Genomic DNA, 21,185 nt, shown 5'->3' with positions numbered 1-21,185 from the left:
CATTGTCATCATCGTACTATCGCATTGTCGCCATCGTATTGTCGCACTGGTCCTAACGGTATTCCGTACATAATAGATCAAAGATCTATAAAATTATTTTTGTGTTTATTTATTTGTGCCAGACAATAGTTTATAAATATGGCTCAAATTACCGATTAAAATGCCGCCTGGAATAGTCGGCGAGTTTACACAGGGACATTTGTTTATATAGTTCCCTGGTTTACATGAAAAAAGCCTGTTGGGAGTTGCAACTCGCAGCGATCCGGAGGGTCAGTAGCTGGGAGTTGGATTATTGCAACAAGCTATTAAAATAAACTGTATTATTAAAAAACTGTTCCATATTATAAATGGTAAACGATAACGTACACGTGAATATTTATAAACGTCGTCTTTAACGTGTTGAAGTGTTGACACAAGTTTAAACTAGTGTATTTTATCGACATCCTTTAAGCTTGAAATTTGCCATCCGATAGGCAATCTGCACCAGCAGACGATTTATAGGCCGATACAAACATCGTGCTTACGGAGCATTCCGAAGATAGTCGATGTGTCACGATTGGAACAATTGTTATATCTACACGAATTGGGAAGTGAATTAGTGCGCATGTGCACGAAAACGAAAGTAAAAGCCGTACGAGGTGTTGATTAAGGTAAGCATTTTTTCATGAATATGTATTGGACATGATATATTTATTTAGGAGGTCCTGTTGAAGATTGCTTTAAAGTTCCCTCTTCTTTGTTAAAACACTCGAAATATATATTGTTTTAACTATATCACCTATATTATCATATTGCATTTCCAAATGTCATAAGTAAAAAGTTAGGATGTGAATTAGCAAACTGCAATAACTGGCTAGTTGACAACAAGTTGTCTCTTCATATAGGTAAAACAGAATGTATACTTTTTGGAAGTAAGCAGAAAATTAAAAAGATTAAAAATTTCTCAGTCATATGTAATAATCAAACTATGAAGTCTCAAAAATCGGTGAAATATTTAGGTCATGTTCTAGATAACACCCTGTCAGGTAGTAAATGTGCAAACGACATCATCAGTAAGGTCAACTCGAGACTTAAGTTCATGTATAGACACAACAGTGTACTGGATTTTAACACTAGGAAAACCCTCTGTAATTCACTAACTCAATGCTTATTTGCCTACGCTTGTTCGGCCTGGTATAATAACTTGGGGAAAACTCTTACGTCTAAATTACAAATTACACAAAACAAGGTTGTGCGATTCATTTTAAATGTTCCACCAAGAACCACACTGACCTGCTCAGATTTTCACAAACTAGGAATATTAAAACTTAATGATAGAGTTAAACAACTGAGTCTAAATCATGTACATACAATTTTTTATGACAAATGTCCAGTGTATATGAAAGAAAACTTTATAAAGAAATCTGATGTTCATAGCTACTGCACACGAAAGAGCAAATGTAATTTCTATGCTCCTGTCATAAAATCAGCGACAGCTTCAACTTTTTATTATAATGGTGTTTTAACCTGGAATGCTTTTCCAGAATCTATTCAATGTATAAATAGTCACTTCAAATTCAAAAAAGAAGTCAAAAAACATTTTCTAAACAAGTACCTTTAGGATATGAGCATGGCAGACGGTGTTGTTTTTTTTTAAGTATTTAGATATCCCATGACTTTGTTAAGTAACGAGTTCATATAATCATGTGCTCGCTCAAATTGTTGAACGCATATATACATTTTGCAAATTCTAGATATGCTAACTAAATTATAAAATTATTCAATAACCATTAACATAATATGACTATAGCTAGCTGCTATCTAGTTTATGTGCTGTATGAAGCAGTAATATAAAGGACCCCTTTGGAAATAAGTCGCAAGACTTTTAAGGGCTTTCCTGGCAGTACATGTCCTTATATCAGACTAAAATAAACTTTAAGTAAACAGTCTAATGTAAATGTACCTATAATTGTATACCATATGAAGTCAATTTAATCTGTGATATTTTTGTGTTCAATGTATGTGATTGTCTTAAGCTGAATTTGGTTTAAACTTCTTTGTGAAAATTGTAAATTTTATTAAGGTATGTAAATGTATCTCAAATTTTTATCTCATTGAGTCAATTTTAATTCTGTGATGCTAAATATATGTGTTTGTTCTAATCTAATTTTGTTTTAAGCATCTGAGAAATTGTATTAAGGTATTGTAAATGTAACACACATGTATACCTCATGATTTCAATTCTATCTGTGATATTTTTAGTGCTCAGTATATGTGTTTGTTTTAAATTTATCTCGTTCTTATGCAAAATGTGATAAATTGTTTATGTTATTATTTGACATGTATATGCCGAATAAATCTATCTATCTATCTAGCTATCTTTCTATCTATCTATCTATCTATCTATCTATCTATCTATCTATCTATCTATCTATCTATCTATCTATCTATCTATCTATCTATCTATCTATCTATCTATCTATCTATCTATCTATCTATCTATCTATCTATCTATCTATCTATCTATCTATCTATCTATCTATCTATCTATCTATCTATCTATCTATCTATCTATCTATCTATCTATCTATCTATCTATCTATCTATCTATCTATCTATCTATCTATCTATCTATCTATCTATCTATCTATCTATCTATCTATCTATCTATCTATCTATCTATCTATCTATCTATCTATCTATCTATCTATCTATCTATCTATCTATCTATCTATCTATCTATCTATCTATCTATCTATCTATCTATCTATCTATCTATCTATCTATCTATCTATCTATCTATCTATCTATCTATCTATCTATCTATCTATTTTCTTAAATAGCTCACCATTTTCTGAAATTTGAAAAATGAATCATTTTAAGGGTGAAGCAAACACACTTGCTCAATGATGCACCATTAAACTGTTATTTTAGTTGTATGGTATTGTTTTGCGAAAGTAATGAGTATCTTGTAAAAATATTTTTGCTTAAGTTAAGCTATTGAATTTTCATGATAATGCAGTCAACTGATTTGTAGCCCAGCGCTCTGCGTACTGAGCCAGTCTGTTAATGCTTGCGATCACTACTTTGCAAACACATTTGTTAATTCAAATGCTATGGACGTTAAGTTTCTTTACAAATGTCCTTTTACTACTGTCATGTTGATTTTGTTTTCGCAATTTCATATAAATTCAAAGAACAATGGCTGGACTGTTGTCGGATACGTTCATGGATCAGCTGGAGTCCTGGATTGGCACAGGACCCAAGATCTTCACCATGCTCTACAAGATAACCAGGGATGGGTGTGACCCTACAACATTCCACCAGAAGTGTGACAACCAGGCACCCACCGTTACTGTTCTGTACAACCAACAAGACTCGGTCTATGGGGGATATGTCAGTTCGCACTGGAACAGTAATAACGCTTGGATTCAAGATGCAAACGCCTTCCTGTTTCAACTTAAGTATTCAGGCTCTAACAAGTATACGAAGTTTCCTATTAATGATAAAACGTATACGTTGTTTGGAGGTTTATCTAATGGACCTACTTTTGGTCAGGGACACGATCTGTTTACATTCAGAAACACAATTTACAGCTCAGGTGGTTATTTCGCTTTAAATGGTCACATGAATTTTAAAAGTTACAACAACCAAGATGTTACTGCTGATCAAGTCAACAATGGCACCATGAACGTCACTGAGCTAGAGGTTTACAGTGTTACAGGTAAACGTGTATTGTGTTCAAAATACACCCCCTGTACGTCGATAATCCAATTGAGTAGGATAATTCAAAAAAGAAAAAAATGGCGACAGAAATAAAGATTCCAGTCATTTATTTCTAAGAACACGTTTATTTAAATTTAGTTGTGACATAATAAAATTTTCTTTTTGATAAAATGTTATTTGCCGGATACAATGCGCTATTAAACCCATAACAATTAAAAACAATTACGTCGAAATAAAATGAACATGTTTGAAAATCTGGAAAAAGTAAATGAAATTTTCGAAAGTTTTAGGCCAAAACAATTATAATCGAATGTTTTTAATGTTTTAATGCTTGGACTTATGTATTAACCTTTCATATATGTATGTAAAAAAATTGATTGGCGTAAATGCTCGAAAACGCAATGTATTCGTATTTTTGGGGACAAGAATATACAAATTGGATAATGACCTAACTAGTGTATGGATAATTCCAAACTAACACTAGGAAGTCGATGGAGAATGACCAATCTGTTTCAGTTCCGTTCGCTCTTTTGTCAATTACCGTGTAAAAAATTCAACACATAGGTCGCATTTCATGAAAATTAGCATTTCCGAAGACCTATTTATCGTTTTTTACTAGAAAACTATTAAATCATTGCAAAACTCAAAACGCATGTGTGTGTCAGACATTCATTATCACATGTGTATAAAAATTACGTCCTTATAGTTACTAAATTAGCAGAAATGATAAAATAATCACCTACCTTTCAGTTTCGGTTTCGGCCGACATTTTTTTCTTCAGTTTGAATTATCCAACTGAGTTTGGATTCTCGACGTACAGGGGGTGAAAATATGTCAATGTATTATGTGTGCAAAAGTGTAATTACCATAACCAGTGTTCACAGGAAGTTGTTTCATTGAGTTTTATTTACCTTTAGGTTAATGCATTATCGTCAAAATGTACTTGCACGTTGACAGTGTATTTTTAATACTAAATATGTTATCATCACAGTTTAAACATTTGTCTGGAAAATTGTAAGGTTTAAATCCACAACTAACTTTAGTAAGAATCTTAAGCAAAACAATTTTTTAGTTGTTAAGAGTTTGAGTACCTTTTACAATGAATTGTAAAATATGTGCATTGTAGGCATATTTTCGATGATTACTTTCATTCAAAACCAACAAATTTTCTTCAAAATATGTTCTCAACGTTTGTGATAAAGTTATATTTGTAAAAGTTTTTTATAATTACTATATTTTTAGACAATCAAGTGATCTATGAAATTATTTTCATTTGGTTAAATATATGTTGATATTAAAATGCTATTACCATTATGTAAGCCCAGTGTAAAGGCAGTGATCTAAGGTCAAAAGTATGTAATGTTCGTTATACAATGATTTTGCACAGATGGGCAGCGGAAGAAGACTCCAACACCACCACCACAACCTTGGAGAAAAACTCCTGATTGGAATGAAAGAGTGAATATCATTCCATATTACAGCCTTGTTTTGATATATGTGTATTCAGCTTTCTAAACCCCAATTTGTTTGTAGAACCGAACCGAAACTTCTATAAGTATGAAATCACTATTATTTACGTTCAAATTGGATTAAACATTACGCACATGCCATCTTGGGTGCATTATAGTTATTATAAGATGGAAACGATCCATGAACCTATAATTATCTTATATGTTATTGTTATTGTAAATATAAATTGTCCGGATTTAAGTTTCTTGAAAAGCTTACCGAGGACATCGTATCGTTCAAACCATCCGGGGAGTTGGGACAGTCAGATGTACGTATCCTAATGCTGGGTCCAGTGGGGACAGGCAAGTCAAGCTTCTACAACACCATCAACTCGGTGTTCAAGGGTCGTATCTCTCAAAGGGCTCCATGTGGGGTCGCACCACAAGGCATTACTATTGCGGTATGTGAACAATATCTGTGAACGTGAGGCATATGCCTTGCACCTACTGTGGGTGTTGAAATTGAAAAAAATGTATACCACTTTCTCCAGTCAAAAGATGCTAAAACATAAGTTTATATATAAGTATCATTTAGTATGTCTTAGAAAACACCTCAGTGGAAAACAAACACAATCAGGCTTGCTTTAAAACATTATATCAGAAAAATCAAGTTTAAGTTTTCACTTGGTTTGATATTGTTTCATTCAAATGTCAATTTTACATAATCTCACTGTTTTTAACTTCAAATAATACGTGAAAGTTACCATACATTCTTTGCAGTATACTCCGTTCGACGTGATATTGTGTTCTGGATCCAAGTTGAATTTCCGGCTGTGTGACACACGTGGCATACAACTCACTCAAGAATTTGACATGGTGGAATGTAACTACTTGCTGGAAGGGAACATTCCAGAGTTTTACGAAGTATTATTTCAATTCTATAACTAAATAATAATAAGTAAAGCGTCTCAAGCATTTTGTCAGTTGTATGTTTGTTTTATGTTGGTCTCTGTAGACAAAGAAATTTCCATGAGTCGACACGAACATTTTAATTTGAATGCGATGTCTTATGTAAGAATGACTACGTCTAAGTATGGTTTATGCAAATAATATGCATATACAATTGTATTATACTTAACAGTTTAACCCACTCGCTCCAATTAGCCCAGACAATCCCGGATTTGTGCAACAGCCAAAGCTTTCAGAAAAGATTCATTGCGTTCTTTTTGTGATCGATGGTGCAACTGTTAACGACATTCCACCGAAATTGGTAAAAAAGATCAACAGTTTTCAACGAATCGTGAATCGCAAAGGTAAAATGTGTGACAATTATTTTGCTGCTGGTTACATAAAATGTTTTCGAAATATCCTTATTATCGTACCGTAGTACCGGTATATGTTATAGTATACATTTATCCAGTATTTGAACGTTTTAACATTTCAATAAATTACAAGAACCTCTCTTCACCTAAAAACGCATCGTATTCGATTAAAGGGGCCTTTTCACAGATTTTGGCATTTTTTAACTTATTCATTAAATGCTTTATATTGATAAATGTAAACATTGGATCGTAAAAGCTCCAGTAAAAAATCAAGAATAAAATTAAAAACAGGAAAAGAACATTGCCCGGAGCAGGTTTCGAACCAGTGACCCCTGGAGTCCTGCCAGAATTCTGAAGTAAAAACGCTCTAGCCTGCTGAGCTATTCCGCCGAGTACACGTACTTGACGTATTTTATACGTTATATAAGCAATCTTCGTAGTTGCACACAATTTAACGACAAAAACAGAACTTTCCAAATTATTCAATCGTTTCGCGTTGCAACGCTTTATAATTTTTAGGTTTTAAAATCGTCAAAAGATGCATATAATGGCTATATTAGAGCATGGTAAATGTTCAGTATTACTGTTTCTTCACTTATATCATAACTAAAACGAAAATTTGCGAATCTAAAACAACTTTTTTCAATTTTGTCAATTTACCAAAGCGTGAAAAGATCCCTTTAAGGTCTAAAGAGCTCAATTGTTTTTACCTTTGGTTTTAGGAATTCCACAGGCCGTCCTTCTAACCAAAGTTGACCTGGTCTGTCTAGAAGTTGCTAGTAAAATCTCCAACGTGTTCACCAGCAAGAAAATTGAGTCCTCGGTGGACAAGGTATCTGGTCTTCTCGGGTTGCCTAGAAACAACATATTTCCGGTGAAGAACTACGAGAATGAGATGGAGCTTGATGACAACATCAGCATCCTGGCGTTACTTGCACTGCGTCAACTACTGCACTTTGCAGAGGATTACATTGAGAACCTTCAGGTGAAGACGAGCGCGCTCAAACTGTCTTCTCAGAGGCTTGCAAAAGGTGATAACTCAGAGAAAAGCAGCGACTTTGTCAAAGAATAACTAGCGACAAATAGTAACCTTTCAAAATAATGCATGCTTGCTTACGCGTCTGTATGTTGAATACGTTATATATTGAACGAATGCCTTTACACTATACTGCTTTAATTATATAACCAACACTTGAAAAAGCTGACGATGCACGGAAATAATTATGTCTTTTTGTTTGTGTCGAAACTGTGACAGTTTAAATAGCGCAATAGCAATAGAAATTTACTATAGGAAACAGTGTCCATTTGAAAATCGCAATAACAATTGCTATTGTACGGCTGGGCACAGCGAATATTTGAATAGCACAATAACTATTGTAGTGCAGAAAACGTGCTGTGTCCATGTTAATAGCGCAAAAGCAATAGCTAGTGTACTGCATGCAAAAGTGACCATGCTAAGAGCGTAATAGCAATAGCTATTGTATTGAAAGAAACAGTGACCATTTTAAGAGTGCAGTAGCAAAAGGTATTGTGTTATAAAACTTTGAATATGAAATATATTTAATATGGAACTTGTCCCGAAAAACAAATGTATAAATATTATCAACACTTTTATAGGAAGGTATAAACTGTAAATGTAGATGCAATTTGTTGAGCCACCTTACTTGAGAACATGTGTAAACAGACTGGGTATTATACGTTCCTCACACATCTGATGTTAGATGGGGATAAATAAAAAGCGTTATACTGAACACGGTCTTAGTTGTGTAATAACTTTGTTTGGAATGTAGACCTTTTTAATTAGTTATTGTATATATTATACAGAAACAAATAGCTGAAGAAGTGTTTTTGTTGCAGCCAATTCTTGTGAGAAATGTAACCGTCTAGTCCATTTATATTTTAATTACAGTGCTGTATGCACTGTTGTGTATAAACAAGTTTTAGACATTAAACAGGTGTAATAGTGTTGTCATGGTAGATAACGATATTAAAGGGACCGTCAACCGCGACTGACGAAACAAAAAGTTATAAAATATCGTATTTTTTACAAATATTAATTTATATTGATTAAAATATCACGACTGGCATATTACCTAACTTGAAAAAAGTTCATATTTTCAGTATATGCGGTAATAAAATTTCGCGATGTGAAATCGAAAGTACATCGCGAAAATAGATGACATAACGATATACACACTATAAATAACTTAAGTAGATTGATCATTTAATATATAAAATATATACAATTCACTACGCATGCACAATTTGCATTCATGGGTTTACAACGTGACGATGATGATCAATATACTTACGTTATTTATAGTTATCTGGTAGTTACCTGGCACCTGTACCCAGTAAAATTTATTACCGAATATACTGAAAATATGCAAACTTAACAACTTTGTTCAAGTAATGTAATTTACCAGTCGTGATATTTTAATCAACATAAACTAAAAATTGTAAAAATACGGTATTTTATAACTTTTCTTTTTTTGTCATTCGTGGTTGACGGTCCCTTTAATAAAATAAAATCGTATGTCGATATCACAAATGTAAACTGTCATTTAAGTTTAATATACGTAATAGACAAATGATTATACTACACTTGATTACGATACTAAAAGTCTAAGTAGTACTGCAAATGACAAATTACTGTTTAACATGTAGCCATTTTAACGTTCATTCCGTTTTTGGAAAAGCTGATCACAATGTATAATTGTTAATTTGATGAACATGTTTACCAAGTACTCACTAAGCGGTTGTATAAGTTTTCTTAATATAATACTTATTTACGAAAAGAAATCGGATTAATGAACTAAGAGATATCTCGCAATGTGAACGCAATGAAGTTAAGCAGGGCCTACACGTAATTGTTTCTTAGGTGTGTATGATCTGTAACGGATCATATTGAAGAAAATTCCTAAACAGTAACAACACTGCGCCGATCGACTGAACTAATTTCCATCATTCTGTAGTAAAACAAAGTTTTCATTTACAATCTAAGCATCATTAACACGCAATAAACATTGAGGACATAAGTACACACATAAAACATGATACATAAAAATGCAAAAACGTGTGTATTTATACACATCTATATGTTTTTGACTCTTCAGTTTGAGGTTACTACAGAACGTTACACAGTACAAAGGTTATTAATTGCAAAATTCGGCTTTGTTCTCATATTTCATGACATGGAATAATTATCCCACTCTTGAAACAGCCAGCGATCAATACTACAATAAGTATATCAATAATCAATGGTTTTAATTGCTGTATCAGCCGATATTGAAAAATAACGCGGACGATTATTACGGGTTAAATAATTTAAATTCCTTCAAGCTTCAAATGTGATAGACGAATTCGGTAATTAAGTAGTGCGCATGTGCATGGAATCGAAAGTGAATGACATCAAATGTGTTAATTAAGGTAAGCCTTTTCAGGAACAGGTTCCGACACATGAAATAATTTTACAAATAATCTATTTAGTATCATATTTTAGTTATTCATAATGTTAGATATTTATATTAAATACGAACACGTGCAATACAGCGCTTGTTTTCCTAATTCCTTTTTAATTCGCCATTTCAGGTGAAGAAACTTTATCATTTTTTTCATTAGATTAATAATTATCAAATTGCCTTTTCGAAAATAGATTACCATTTTCTGAAAATAGTTATTCCTTCTGTATTAATTGACACTACGCTACAAGAAATTTAACATAAGCATACAAGTGGGACCGACTGTATTAAAATATGGTTTGATAATTATGCCACGGAGTTAATGACTTTCCATCAGTATTCTGCATTTCGATGATAATATAATCGATATTGTTTTAACACGAAATGTATATCTTCGTTGTTAGTAATTGCGTGGCATTAAGAAATTGACACATTCCTCATATTGACACTTACAATAATGCTTGTAATCGCTCATTTGTAAGGATGCCAAAACGATTGGAACATTCGATTTGAATGATTATCATTCGATTGCCAGACAAATAGCTTAACGTCCATCGAACACTCGCACAATTCGTATTATGCATAAAACCCTATAATTTGCCATATAAATAAGTATCTCATAGGGCAGTGATAATAAAGTGGTAATTATCATTCCCATATTCGAATACCGATTTGTGTTTTAGTTGGCGTCCCTATTATTTTTCAAATAAATGTTTTAATTCAAAATATATGTACAGTATATAAAAGGTAAACTGTATCAAATGCCCACTAATATACATACTTTTCACATAGTGTTTTTTTCCCTAAGGTTAAATAGATTCCTTGCACAATGGCGGGACAGTTGCCAGAAAAGTACATGGGTCAGCTGGAAGCCTGGATTGGCACGGGATCCAAGACGTTCACCCTGCTCTACAAGATAACCAGGGATGGGTGTGACCCTAAAACATTTCACCAGAAATGTGACAACCAGGGACCTACTGTGGCGGTGCTGTACAATCAACAGGGATCGGTGTAAGGGGGATATGTTAGTGTGAGCTGGAACAGTCATGGCAATTATACTCAAGATACGAACGCGTTCCTGTTTCAACTGAAGTATTCAGGGTCTGATAAAAGTACCAAGTTTGCTATTATAGATGCAAAATACTCGACTTTTGTATCATTAAACTTTTGACCTGCCTTGAGTGGAGGACACGACTTCAAACCATTTGAACACACAATTAACAGCTCTGGGGGCTATTTCTCCTTGAATGGTTATCTGAGGCCTGGGACTTCATACAGCAATCAAGGTATCACTGCTGACCAAATCAACAATGGCAACATGAATGTCACTGATCTAGAGGCTTACAGTGTAACAGGTAAACGAGCATTGTATTCAAAATACGTCAGTGCACTTCTAACGTGTCTCCCTCATTATATAGATCCTAAGATAAATACACGCACTAATTGGCAATTGGCTATATTTGAACATTGCGTTTAAGTTATAATAATGCCAAGAAACCGATCTGCACGTATGTCCGTGTAATTTTTGACGTGCATCGATTTTAAGAGGTTCAAATAGGTTAAACGGTTAACCAACTGAACTATCGGTCAATCAATTATTTTTGGTCAAGGTTAACCTGAAACTTTTTTGAAAGACATTTTTAGATTTGTTTCATCCAATATATTATACAAATTTCCTTTATCAAAATACTGCCCATTTACGATATTGCCTACTTCATACAACACGCCACGCCGCCTACGGGAATCAATAATGCCTCAATACAAAAGTAAACCAGTACTTAAGTTGTTACACACAGAGATAAAGTTTTGTTAATGGGCAGTATCGTTAAGAATTGAAACGTTTATATAACTCGCGATAAACACAGCACAGAACAGAAAAAAATAACACTTAATTGCACACAGGCATGCATGCTACAAGAATGTATTGATCGAGACTTTGGTCTGGTTTGTTAATGTTTCGTTATACAATCTTCGAGACTGATTGCCTGACAAAGTAAATTGTATCGACAAATCCATTGTGCAAAGATTGCCTTTATGTCTTTAACTCTAATCCTGTGTATAATTGCTTAATCACAATGTGAACTTTGTATACGTAATTGTAATCAACGATGCGATCACTACCATCTTGCACACTTTTAAATAATCAATATAGCGAATATTGAAAAAACTAATTTCATGAAAACATAATGATATGTTAACTTGAAAAAGAACGAAACAAACATAAGATTTGTACATCAAGTACACTTCACACGTTCGAAATTAAAACATTAATACAAATAAACACATTCGTTACACAGATTTCTGTGAGCGATACGACGCGAACATAAGCGTCCCCCATTCAGAAAAAGATACATGATAGTGATCATTATACATAAGTTTATTTATTATTGATATGCTTTTACACAGAACAATTACATACAAAGTCAAACATACATTTGCAAATCCAACAAATTAAATGTTTTATTGACTAATATTTTAACAATGAACGTCATATGCCTGCTAATATGACCAACGTGAACGCTCATAAATTACTCTTTAACGAGAGTTAATGTCCGCGCAATATGACACTTTGGAACCTATACTTAAAGATTGTAGAGTTTGTATAGTTTAAACTGATTAAAATGAAATGTTAACCGGTTAATGTTTGAGTAACCAATTGCATATCTAGTTTAAAAAAATCCGAGACTGTTTGTAGTACAACTTAAGTCTTTAACCTTTAATAATGATAATTTTAAATTACGTTATTCCTATAAACGATTGTTTACTTCCAGTGCAGCTATTGTAGCTTTGTTAAGAAGTAGCTTCGAACTTTTAAAACGCATATTAATACATTTGATATCTAAAATTATATTTTGCTTTATTGTATTACTTTTAATTCAATAAGAGAAGATTTAATTTATATAAAAGTAGTAAGTATCATAACGATAAGGCTGCATTTTAAATATTTATTGCTCTTGCGTATTTAGAGATTGTGTTTAAAAGTGCATTTGTGAATTGTTTATGTGAATACGTAACCAAACTGATCGCCGTGCCGTAATGGATATGGTGTCCGCCTAGCAATCGGAAGGTCTCGGGTTCGATCACCGATCGGGGAGCATTCTCCAATCTCCACGCAGAGTTGTCGTTCCTTGCTCTCACATACACCTCTGCGTAAGGCTCAGCATGCCATTTTGCATATTAAATAGGTAAAACCGAACAAACGCATTCAATGTATATTTGATTGGATATTTTTAAGATCAGAGGCGTACAATAATGAAATAGGAATTTTTAATTTACGATACATCGTGCAAAAACTTGCGAGTTTTAATGCAACTCTTTGGAACTATTTTATTGCCCATTTACGCAGAAGAAATCATTCCACGCACTTCACAAATGTAAACAATTGAACATAATTTGTATTGAGTGACGTTAGGCATTGCTTCGACGTATGTATGTATGTAGGTTTGTTAACATAAAAAAAAACATATCAATTTTATAATAATTAATTAAGACTGATATAAGATATTATAGTATGAGATGGTTTTCTTTAATGCAGTGAATGTACTGTAACCAAGAGATTGTTTAGTATACTGTAACCTCCATGATGAACGCTTGGGATAATCATGACATGAATGAGACGCTTTCATAAAAATACTCCGTTCTGAGCCCACCACAGAGGTGAATGTAATGTAACCGTCGTGAAAGAGATTGAGCATTCTCTAGATCTTCCCAAAAACTCGAGAGCGTTTATATAAGTCCGCGGCTTTCGATGCAATCGAGCTAAAATAAATAGGTTTAAATAACCTGATAACGAAGTTGTCAACGTGTCATTTGACAAAATGAGCGTACTAAATGTATAATAATGAAATACAGATGGGAAGCGGAAAAAGACACCACCCAAACTTCCACAACCTTGGAGAAAAACACACGACTGGAATGATAAGGTCAGTATCACAGCTATATTTTCACGCATATATAAAGACTAAAACATTAAGACTTCAGTAACAAAACTAATCACTAAACCAAAACCATACTTCCATCAATTAATGTCTAAAACAAGTACAAGCGCCTTCCATTATTAGGCGCGTCTGAATCTTTGGGACCACGCACTTTATACATTGACGAATTTGATTAATCTCCCGTTTCATACAATTGTCACAAGTCTATAAACAGACATTTACATGAGAACTTACACGTCCAATATCCTGTTTTAATTAGAAACTACCTATTAATACAAATAATATAAATTAATAAAATGAATTTAGAACATCACTTATACGTTATTTTAAAGTAATGTTATCTAAATAACAAACATTATACATACCAAAAATTTATATCACATATGCATCGAAACATGTATAATTAAAAGGCATTGAGGCGAAAATTAATGAAGTCAATCTGTTATAAATGTGTTTTTTCATTTTGCTAATATGGTTTATTATTATGCCTGGAAATACACGTACTATTAAATGATTTAATTTATGTGTATTGACATTATACTTCGATATAATGAATCCTAAGTAATTGTAAAAACTTTTCTCTTGGGGCGTTCTCTTTCTTTGGCTTCTTAAAGCCAAATGTGCGCTTAAATTAGAATTTAAATTAAATTTTATTAATTAAGATTTGATTTAATAGCTTGATGTATTATGAATTAATGTATAACGACAGGGAGTTACACTACTTGGATTTTTCATAATAATCGATCAATATGCTGTTTTTTTATGTTTATTATTTCCTACTTAGCCAGCATTTTGTTGTACTTGCAGCAACATCCCATATTTAAAAATATTATAAACGGTACATTGTTGTTCTTGTGCAAATAGATTGTTATGATTTTAGTATCTCAAGACGCTTACCGAGGACATCGTAGCGTTCAAACCCTCCGATAAGCTGGGACTCTCAGATGTCCGTATCCTGATGCTAGGTCCAGTTGGGGCAGGCAAGTCAAGCAACTCGGTGTTCAAGGGTCACATCACTAAAAGGGCCCCATGTGGGGTCTCTACCCAAGGCATTACTCTCGCGGTATGTTAATCGTTTCTTTGAACGTAAGACACATGCCTTGAACCGACAGTTGGGGTTAAATAAAGAACAATTATTTACCGCTTTCTCAATTCAAACCGAGCTACACCATACGTTAAAATTTCTCGTCTTGTGTATTACATTGAAGATTGAAAATACACACAATCACTCTCAGTTTTCCCAAAAAGCGAGTTAATAAAGCATTAAATCAGAAAAATAAAGTTTGAACTTGTGTTTTTTGGTATTCAATTGCAAATGTTGATATAATATCATTATGTATATTCCTAAGATGTCAAATACTACATTAAAGGTATTGCGAATGTTTTTCAGTACACCCCTTATGAAATAAATGTAAGTTCAGGAGCGACGTTGAATTTCCGGCTCTGTGATACACGTGGTATACAAGTCACTCAAGATCTAGACATTCCGGAGTGTAACTACCTTCTAGATGGGAACATTGCAGAGTTTTAAGAAGTAGTGTTTCACGTCACAATTATTTAAAGGGGCCTTATCACGTTTTGGTAAATTGAAATAATTAAAAAAAGTTGCTTCAGACTCGCAAATTTTCGGTTTAGATATGATATTTGCGAGGAAACAGTAATACTGAACATTTCCCATGCTCTAAAATATCCATAATATGCAGCTTTTGACGACTTAAAATTATGAAAATTATAAAGTATATTAAATTATAAAGTGTTGCAACGCGAAACGATTGAATAATTTGGATAATTCTGTTGTTGTCGTTATATTTTGTGAAACTACGAGGATTGCTAGAATAAGGTATAAAATAATTCCATCATTGTATGCGGACGGATGGCCGAGCGGTCTAAGCGTTAGTCATTTACTCCAGGACTCCAGGGGTCAGTTGTGCGAGCCCAGTTGAGGTTTACTTTTTTTTTCTTAAAAAAAAATATTCTTGTTTTTTACTAGAGCTCTTAACATCCAATGTTTACATTTATCAATATAAAGCATTTAATGACACACTTCAATACATGCCAAAATCTGTGAAAAGGCCCCTTTAATAAGCTCAAGTATTTTGACACATGTATTTTTGTTTTATGTAAGTAAATTTCGAAAAAAATATATATCATGAGTCCACGTGAACACACGATATCTTATTACTACGTCTAAATATTTTAGTCGCACTTATAGATAGACAGTTTTATTATACTTGACAGTTTAACCCACTCGCTCAAATCAGCACCGACAATCCTGGGTTCGTGCATTAGCCAAGGTTAACAGAAAAGATCCACTGCGTTGTGTTTGAAATCGACGCTTCAACTTCTAACGACATACCACCGAAATTGGTCAAAAGGATCAAAAGTTTTCAACGACTCATAAATCGAAAAGGTTAAATTCTCCTCCCTTGGTGTTGCTAATGGTAAATAAGTAGATTTGCTATTACCTTAATAACGTACCTTGCTATATATCATAGTCAACATCCATACACTGTTTGAACGTTTTAACATGGCATCTTATTACAATAAATTGCATATACCACCCATCAGCTGAAAACTCATTGCATTCCCTTTACGTCTTAATCGCTCAATAGTTCTGTTTTATCTACTGTTTTAGCAATTCCAGAGGCCGTTGACCTGGCCTGTCAAGATGTTGCTAGTTCAATTAAGAATCTTTTCACGAGTAAGATTATTGAGGACGCGGTTGACATGGTGTCCGGCCTTTTTGGTTTGCCTAGAAACAACATACTTCCGGTGAAGAACTACGAAAATTAGATTCAGCTGGATGATAAAATCAGCATCATGGCGTTGCTGGCACTGCGTCAACTACTGCAGTTGTCAGAGGATTACATCGAAAACCTTAAAGGGAAGATAAACGCGCGTAAAAGTTATCCTCAGAATCTTGATACAAGAGCTCTTGCAGAGAAAGGCAGTGACCAAGAATAACTTCTTATTTAGAGGAGACAAGGTTTGCGTATGAACCTTTAACATGCGTTAAAATAACACACAGAGATGTGTGTTTGTAAATAAGAACACAACCCATTTAAAACTAAGGAAACACATATTTGGAAACAAATTATAAAATACCTTATATTGCAATTCTGGCAAATGATTTCGCGACTTCATGTTCCTCAGTTTTTCATTTATGTTTAATCCTTAGTTTATATAGAACTTTTTTGCAACAAATATGACCGTCATTTTATATTCTCTCACCATTCTATTGTAAAGTAAAGACAGTCTCTTTTCTTTTAATTTTGTGTTAAGACGAAGCCGATTACCGCATAGAAATGAACATTATTTTAGTCAAATCAAGTTGTCTATTGAAAGCGGCATTATTGACATTTTGTTATCATGAAAAATAATGAATATAAGTATACTTGGAAATTAACTACGTTATGATCGGATGTAAAAGTATAAACGAAAATACAGGAGAAACAAGGAAACAAAGAACTGGAAATACGTGTTCACCTAATGCGATTGTCGTGCGTCCGATCATGTAAACCTGTAAGCCATACAAAATCGGATACCAAGTTGTCAACAAGAAAATGTCCTAATAACTCGATTTTTTATCACTAGTTTGATCAGAATGCACTTTTGTAATTTGGTTGTAAAAATATCATTTGTCGTTAAACATTCCTGATTAATATATGCTTCCGTATTTGTGCGTAGTTAACCTCTTAGGTCCCTTTACTAACAAACAGTTTAGTTACGTCATTATTGCATTGCTGATGCGTAAAGTTGCGCTTGCGTACAATCGAGATGTAGAAAGTGCAACTTTATAATGTTGCTATCATATACTTTAACTATTAACTGGTTGTTCTTTTGAAGTTTTGATTTCTCTTCCTCCATGTAATCGACTGGGTCATGAGGAGAACTGTGGAAGGTGAGGTATATGGAATCCGATGGAACTTTACAACTATTCCAGAGGACATAGACTTTGCAGACTATATCACAATGGTCGTCAAAAAACTAAAATAATCTTCACTCAAGACATCAAAACTTGAAGAAAATGCTTTTGCCATCGTATGTTACTGTTAATGTACTGCATTAAATTGAATGACAATTGCTTTACACTCCAGTGTCAATGTTTTGACATATATTAAACGCATTTCTTCTTTCTAGCGATTGTTATTGAGAAAACAACCAGTCATATTGAGGTTGTCATGAAAGTAATCATCATCATCTGTTAATTTCGTTAAGATGACATGTCGGAATCAGCTATGTTATCTCAAATCAATGTATGCAAGATTTGTATGAATAGCGTAGTAACTGATCTTCTATGTTTGTCTAAATGTAAGAGAAACATGTATTTATGGGCTAAGTGTGATGTTAGGTTAGCCATCAATCGGTTTAAACACCCTATGCTTTGCATCGACCGTTTCAAATCGTTGACCCCAGTGTTTAATTATTGTTTTATGTCTAATGTTTGTTTTGTTGAATTTATTATCATGTATCGTACACACCAGTGATACATTGTCCTGTAAAGAAAGAGCTACCGGCTGCGAAATGATCTACTGATAATGTATGTGTTAAGCGAAAGATTTTATCTTGAGTAACATTTGACTATCAAATAACAATACTAAAATAATTATAAAAGTCTGTTTGAAACATTCCTTATGTTAATATTTTCATTTTGTTTAACAATCAATGAAGAACGTTTTTTCGGGATCAAAATGCTGACCAAAATCCAAGTTAAATTGTAATAAATTACACACGATAATTTATAAATCATTAATGATAACTTATATCGATTCGAAAATGAGCTTACGTAATTTTTTAACACCTGTTTTAAGATCAAATTTAAACTAAAATATATTTTACTTTGAATAAATTGTAGTTTGAACAGAAACGTTCTAACTATTGTATATGTCTATAGAATATTTACGTGAATAAATCGACCAGTTGTACAGATTGCCATTCATATTGTCATTATTACAATGTGAGTGTGCCCTTGGCTTATGAACTCAGGACTCAGCTATTGAGCAAAACACGCACCGGCGCACGCAACGACGCACTCATTCACCAACGTTCGCACGCACCGACGCACAGATGGTGACGCATCACAGCAACATCTCTATCGAGCTTAGAATTATTAGTGACATTGAGTGTTAATCCAAAGTAAGACATGTGCAACTTACGTTAATAAACGTAAATAAACATACAACCAATGGATATACATGAAAGCGTAAACAAATGGAAACATCGGCTGTACCAGCAGGAGAGGTCCTTTATTAATGACAGACTCCACATTGCAAGATAGTATGAAACACCAAAAAATTACTTGTCAGACAGCATATACACGCTACAAACACACTTAAATGATTAACAATTAAGTTAACTCATTGGAACGGTCAATGCATAACGTTTGGGTTAAAACCGTTTATAATGAACCCTGACGATTGCACTGGCTCAAAGCAATGTACATGTATATAGCATTTAAATGTAAATGAACATTAACCGGATATAATCACATTTGAAATCAAATACCAATATTCTAATTGCCATATAACTACTAACGGGTCAAATGCAAACCAAAGACACTAATGTTTACTTGCAGAGCCAGGATGTAAAGAAACAAAAACACGTATTAACTACATCTCGTCTTTGATGAATCGAAATACAGAATCAATACGCTTAAATATTCAGATAACTAAATATTGGGATGATATATTATTTAAAGTTCCATATCGACAGTATTTCCTCCTTAATATAGACATTTATGAAAACAAATTTTTATCTTTTCCGTTGAATATTTATTTAAAAACAATGTTGTATTGATGAAATCGTTATGGGAAACGTATAAAATGCCATAACAATTTCCGATTAAGCGTTTAGTGGGATTCGAACCCATACCTAAAACAATCGACCCCTTAATCAAAAGTTTACTTCACTGCCGTCATTGTATCGGCAGTGCGCATGCTCAAAGCAGCTCTGAATTAACATAAAATAAAGATTTAACTATATGTCGTTCTTTTGATTTTCCAGTGTCCGGTCAAAGTGTCACCTTTGAAAACGTGTTCATTTATAAACATATATATTTAAGGACTATGGAAAAAAGACATATGCACAAGCAACCATTTAATATGTAGACTTTACCTCTTCTTCCATAAAAACGCAGTGAAGACATGTTCTACGTGAAGTTGTAATTCTGCGTTTACAAAATATCAGGTATTTTACATATAATTGGATTAACTAACGTGTTAATAAGGGTTTTTCTGGCAATGCTTTTATGCTGTATTTCTTTTGACCGTTCTTAGATATTAAATCGCAAGGTAAACCTTTAAACGAAACTGTATCACCAAATTAATTCGATAATTTCAAACATTTGATAAACTAATTTAGAGCCACCAACAAATGTAAAATTATTCTAAAATGACAGTTTTATCTCAAAATGAAAACATTGACTTAAAATAAGGGTCGGCAATTTATTATCTGTACTTTTATATTTATCCTACTGCATCGCGATGTTCTAAAATTCAACGATACAAATTATGGTTTAAAAGGAGGTAGATCTTACTATAATAACTGTTAGTATCGTTATTTATCAATCACGTGTATGTATTGGTATCAGTAAATGATAGCATTCGTATAATTAGTATCACACAAACTTAAGGCGTTTGATATGCTCTATATATCTATGTGTTCTGGTTTATAAAATCATCCACACACTCAGCCAACGATGAACATTTAACAAGGGGGTGAACAAGGGGGTGAACGTTAATAATGCATCAGTAAAATTTAAGCGAGATTGTGATGTTTGTGTAGGAAGGATGGTAAGCTTTGTTGACATTTATAAAAAAATTCATTTTGGTGAGTGTGCCATTCTTAAATAGATGAATGTTGATCCTTACTTTTATGTAACCACATAATTCCGTTGTATGTAGACCTCAGAAAAAACGTACTTATTGAAAGCCTTATTGAATGGCATTTTGATACTGGCTGTTCTACAAAAATTGTTTATTGTCTCTGAATAAATCGATTCAATATCACGAACAGGCTCCATAATAAATGCACATGTATGTGTTTTCTACGTTGTGTTAGCAAGTGAAATATAGAAATGCTCACTTGTCTAAAATGAAATAATATAGTTTTAATATTGTTGATATTAGAAGTAAGGGTTAGTAGTAAGGGTCGTTGCAATATTAGTAGAAGCAGATATAATGCTAGAGAATAGTGTAAGTAGTATTGGGCGTATACGGCTGATCACATACATAAATAATAAGAATTTTGCTCCTTTAATATACTCTTCATTTTATTACATCAATTGTGTGTACACTTTATATATATAATATT

At 33.2% G+C, this 21,185-nt stretch overlaps 1 protein-coding gene across 1 annotated transcript; it reads left to right on the top strand.

Annotated features, from left to right (window-relative positions):
- Positions 1 to 536: 536 nt before the first annotated feature.
- LOC127881518 (interferon-induced protein 44-like) lies at positions 537 to 8,226 on the top strand. The gene is made up of 7 exons (XM_052429432.1): positions 537 to 650; positions 3,177 to 3,703; positions 5,093 to 5,161; positions 5,415 to 5,614; positions 5,934 to 6,077; positions 6,295 to 6,466; positions 7,198 to 8,226. The coding sequence occupies exons 2-7, from the start codon at positions 3,181 to 3,183 to the stop codon at positions 7,545 to 7,547; spliced, it is 1,458 nt and encodes a 485-aa protein (XP_052285392.1). The 5' UTR covers positions 537 to 650; positions 3,177 to 3,180; the 3' UTR covers positions 7,548 to 8,226.
- The last annotated feature ends 12,959 nt before the right edge of the window (positions 8,227 to 21,185 follow it).

Source organism: Dreissena polymorpha, chromosome 5, assembly GCF_020536995.1.
Source record: "Dreissena polymorpha isolate Duluth1 chromosome 5, UMN_Dpol_1.0, whole genome shotgun sequence".
In the NCBI taxonomy this organism is placed as follows: Eukaryota; Metazoa; Mollusca; class Bivalvia; order Myida; family Dreissenidae; genus Dreissena; species Dreissena polymorpha.
Note: the sequence above shows the minus strand (reverse complement) of the source record. Positions and strands in the feature narration are given on the sequence as shown.

Coding starts and splice junctions, on each gene's coding strand:
- LOC127881518 (XM_052429432.1), top strand. CDS start 3,181: ATGGCTGGACTGTTGTCGGATACGTTCATGGATCAGCTGGAGTCCTGG. Junction 3,704..5,092: donor AGAGGTTTACAGTGTTACAG/GTAAACGTGTAT, acceptor GATTTTGCACAG/ATGGGCAGCGGAAGAAGACT. Junction 5,162..5,414: donor AACTCCTGATTGGAATGAAA/GAGTGAATATCA, acceptor TGTCCGGATTTA/AGTTTCTTGAAAAGCTTACC.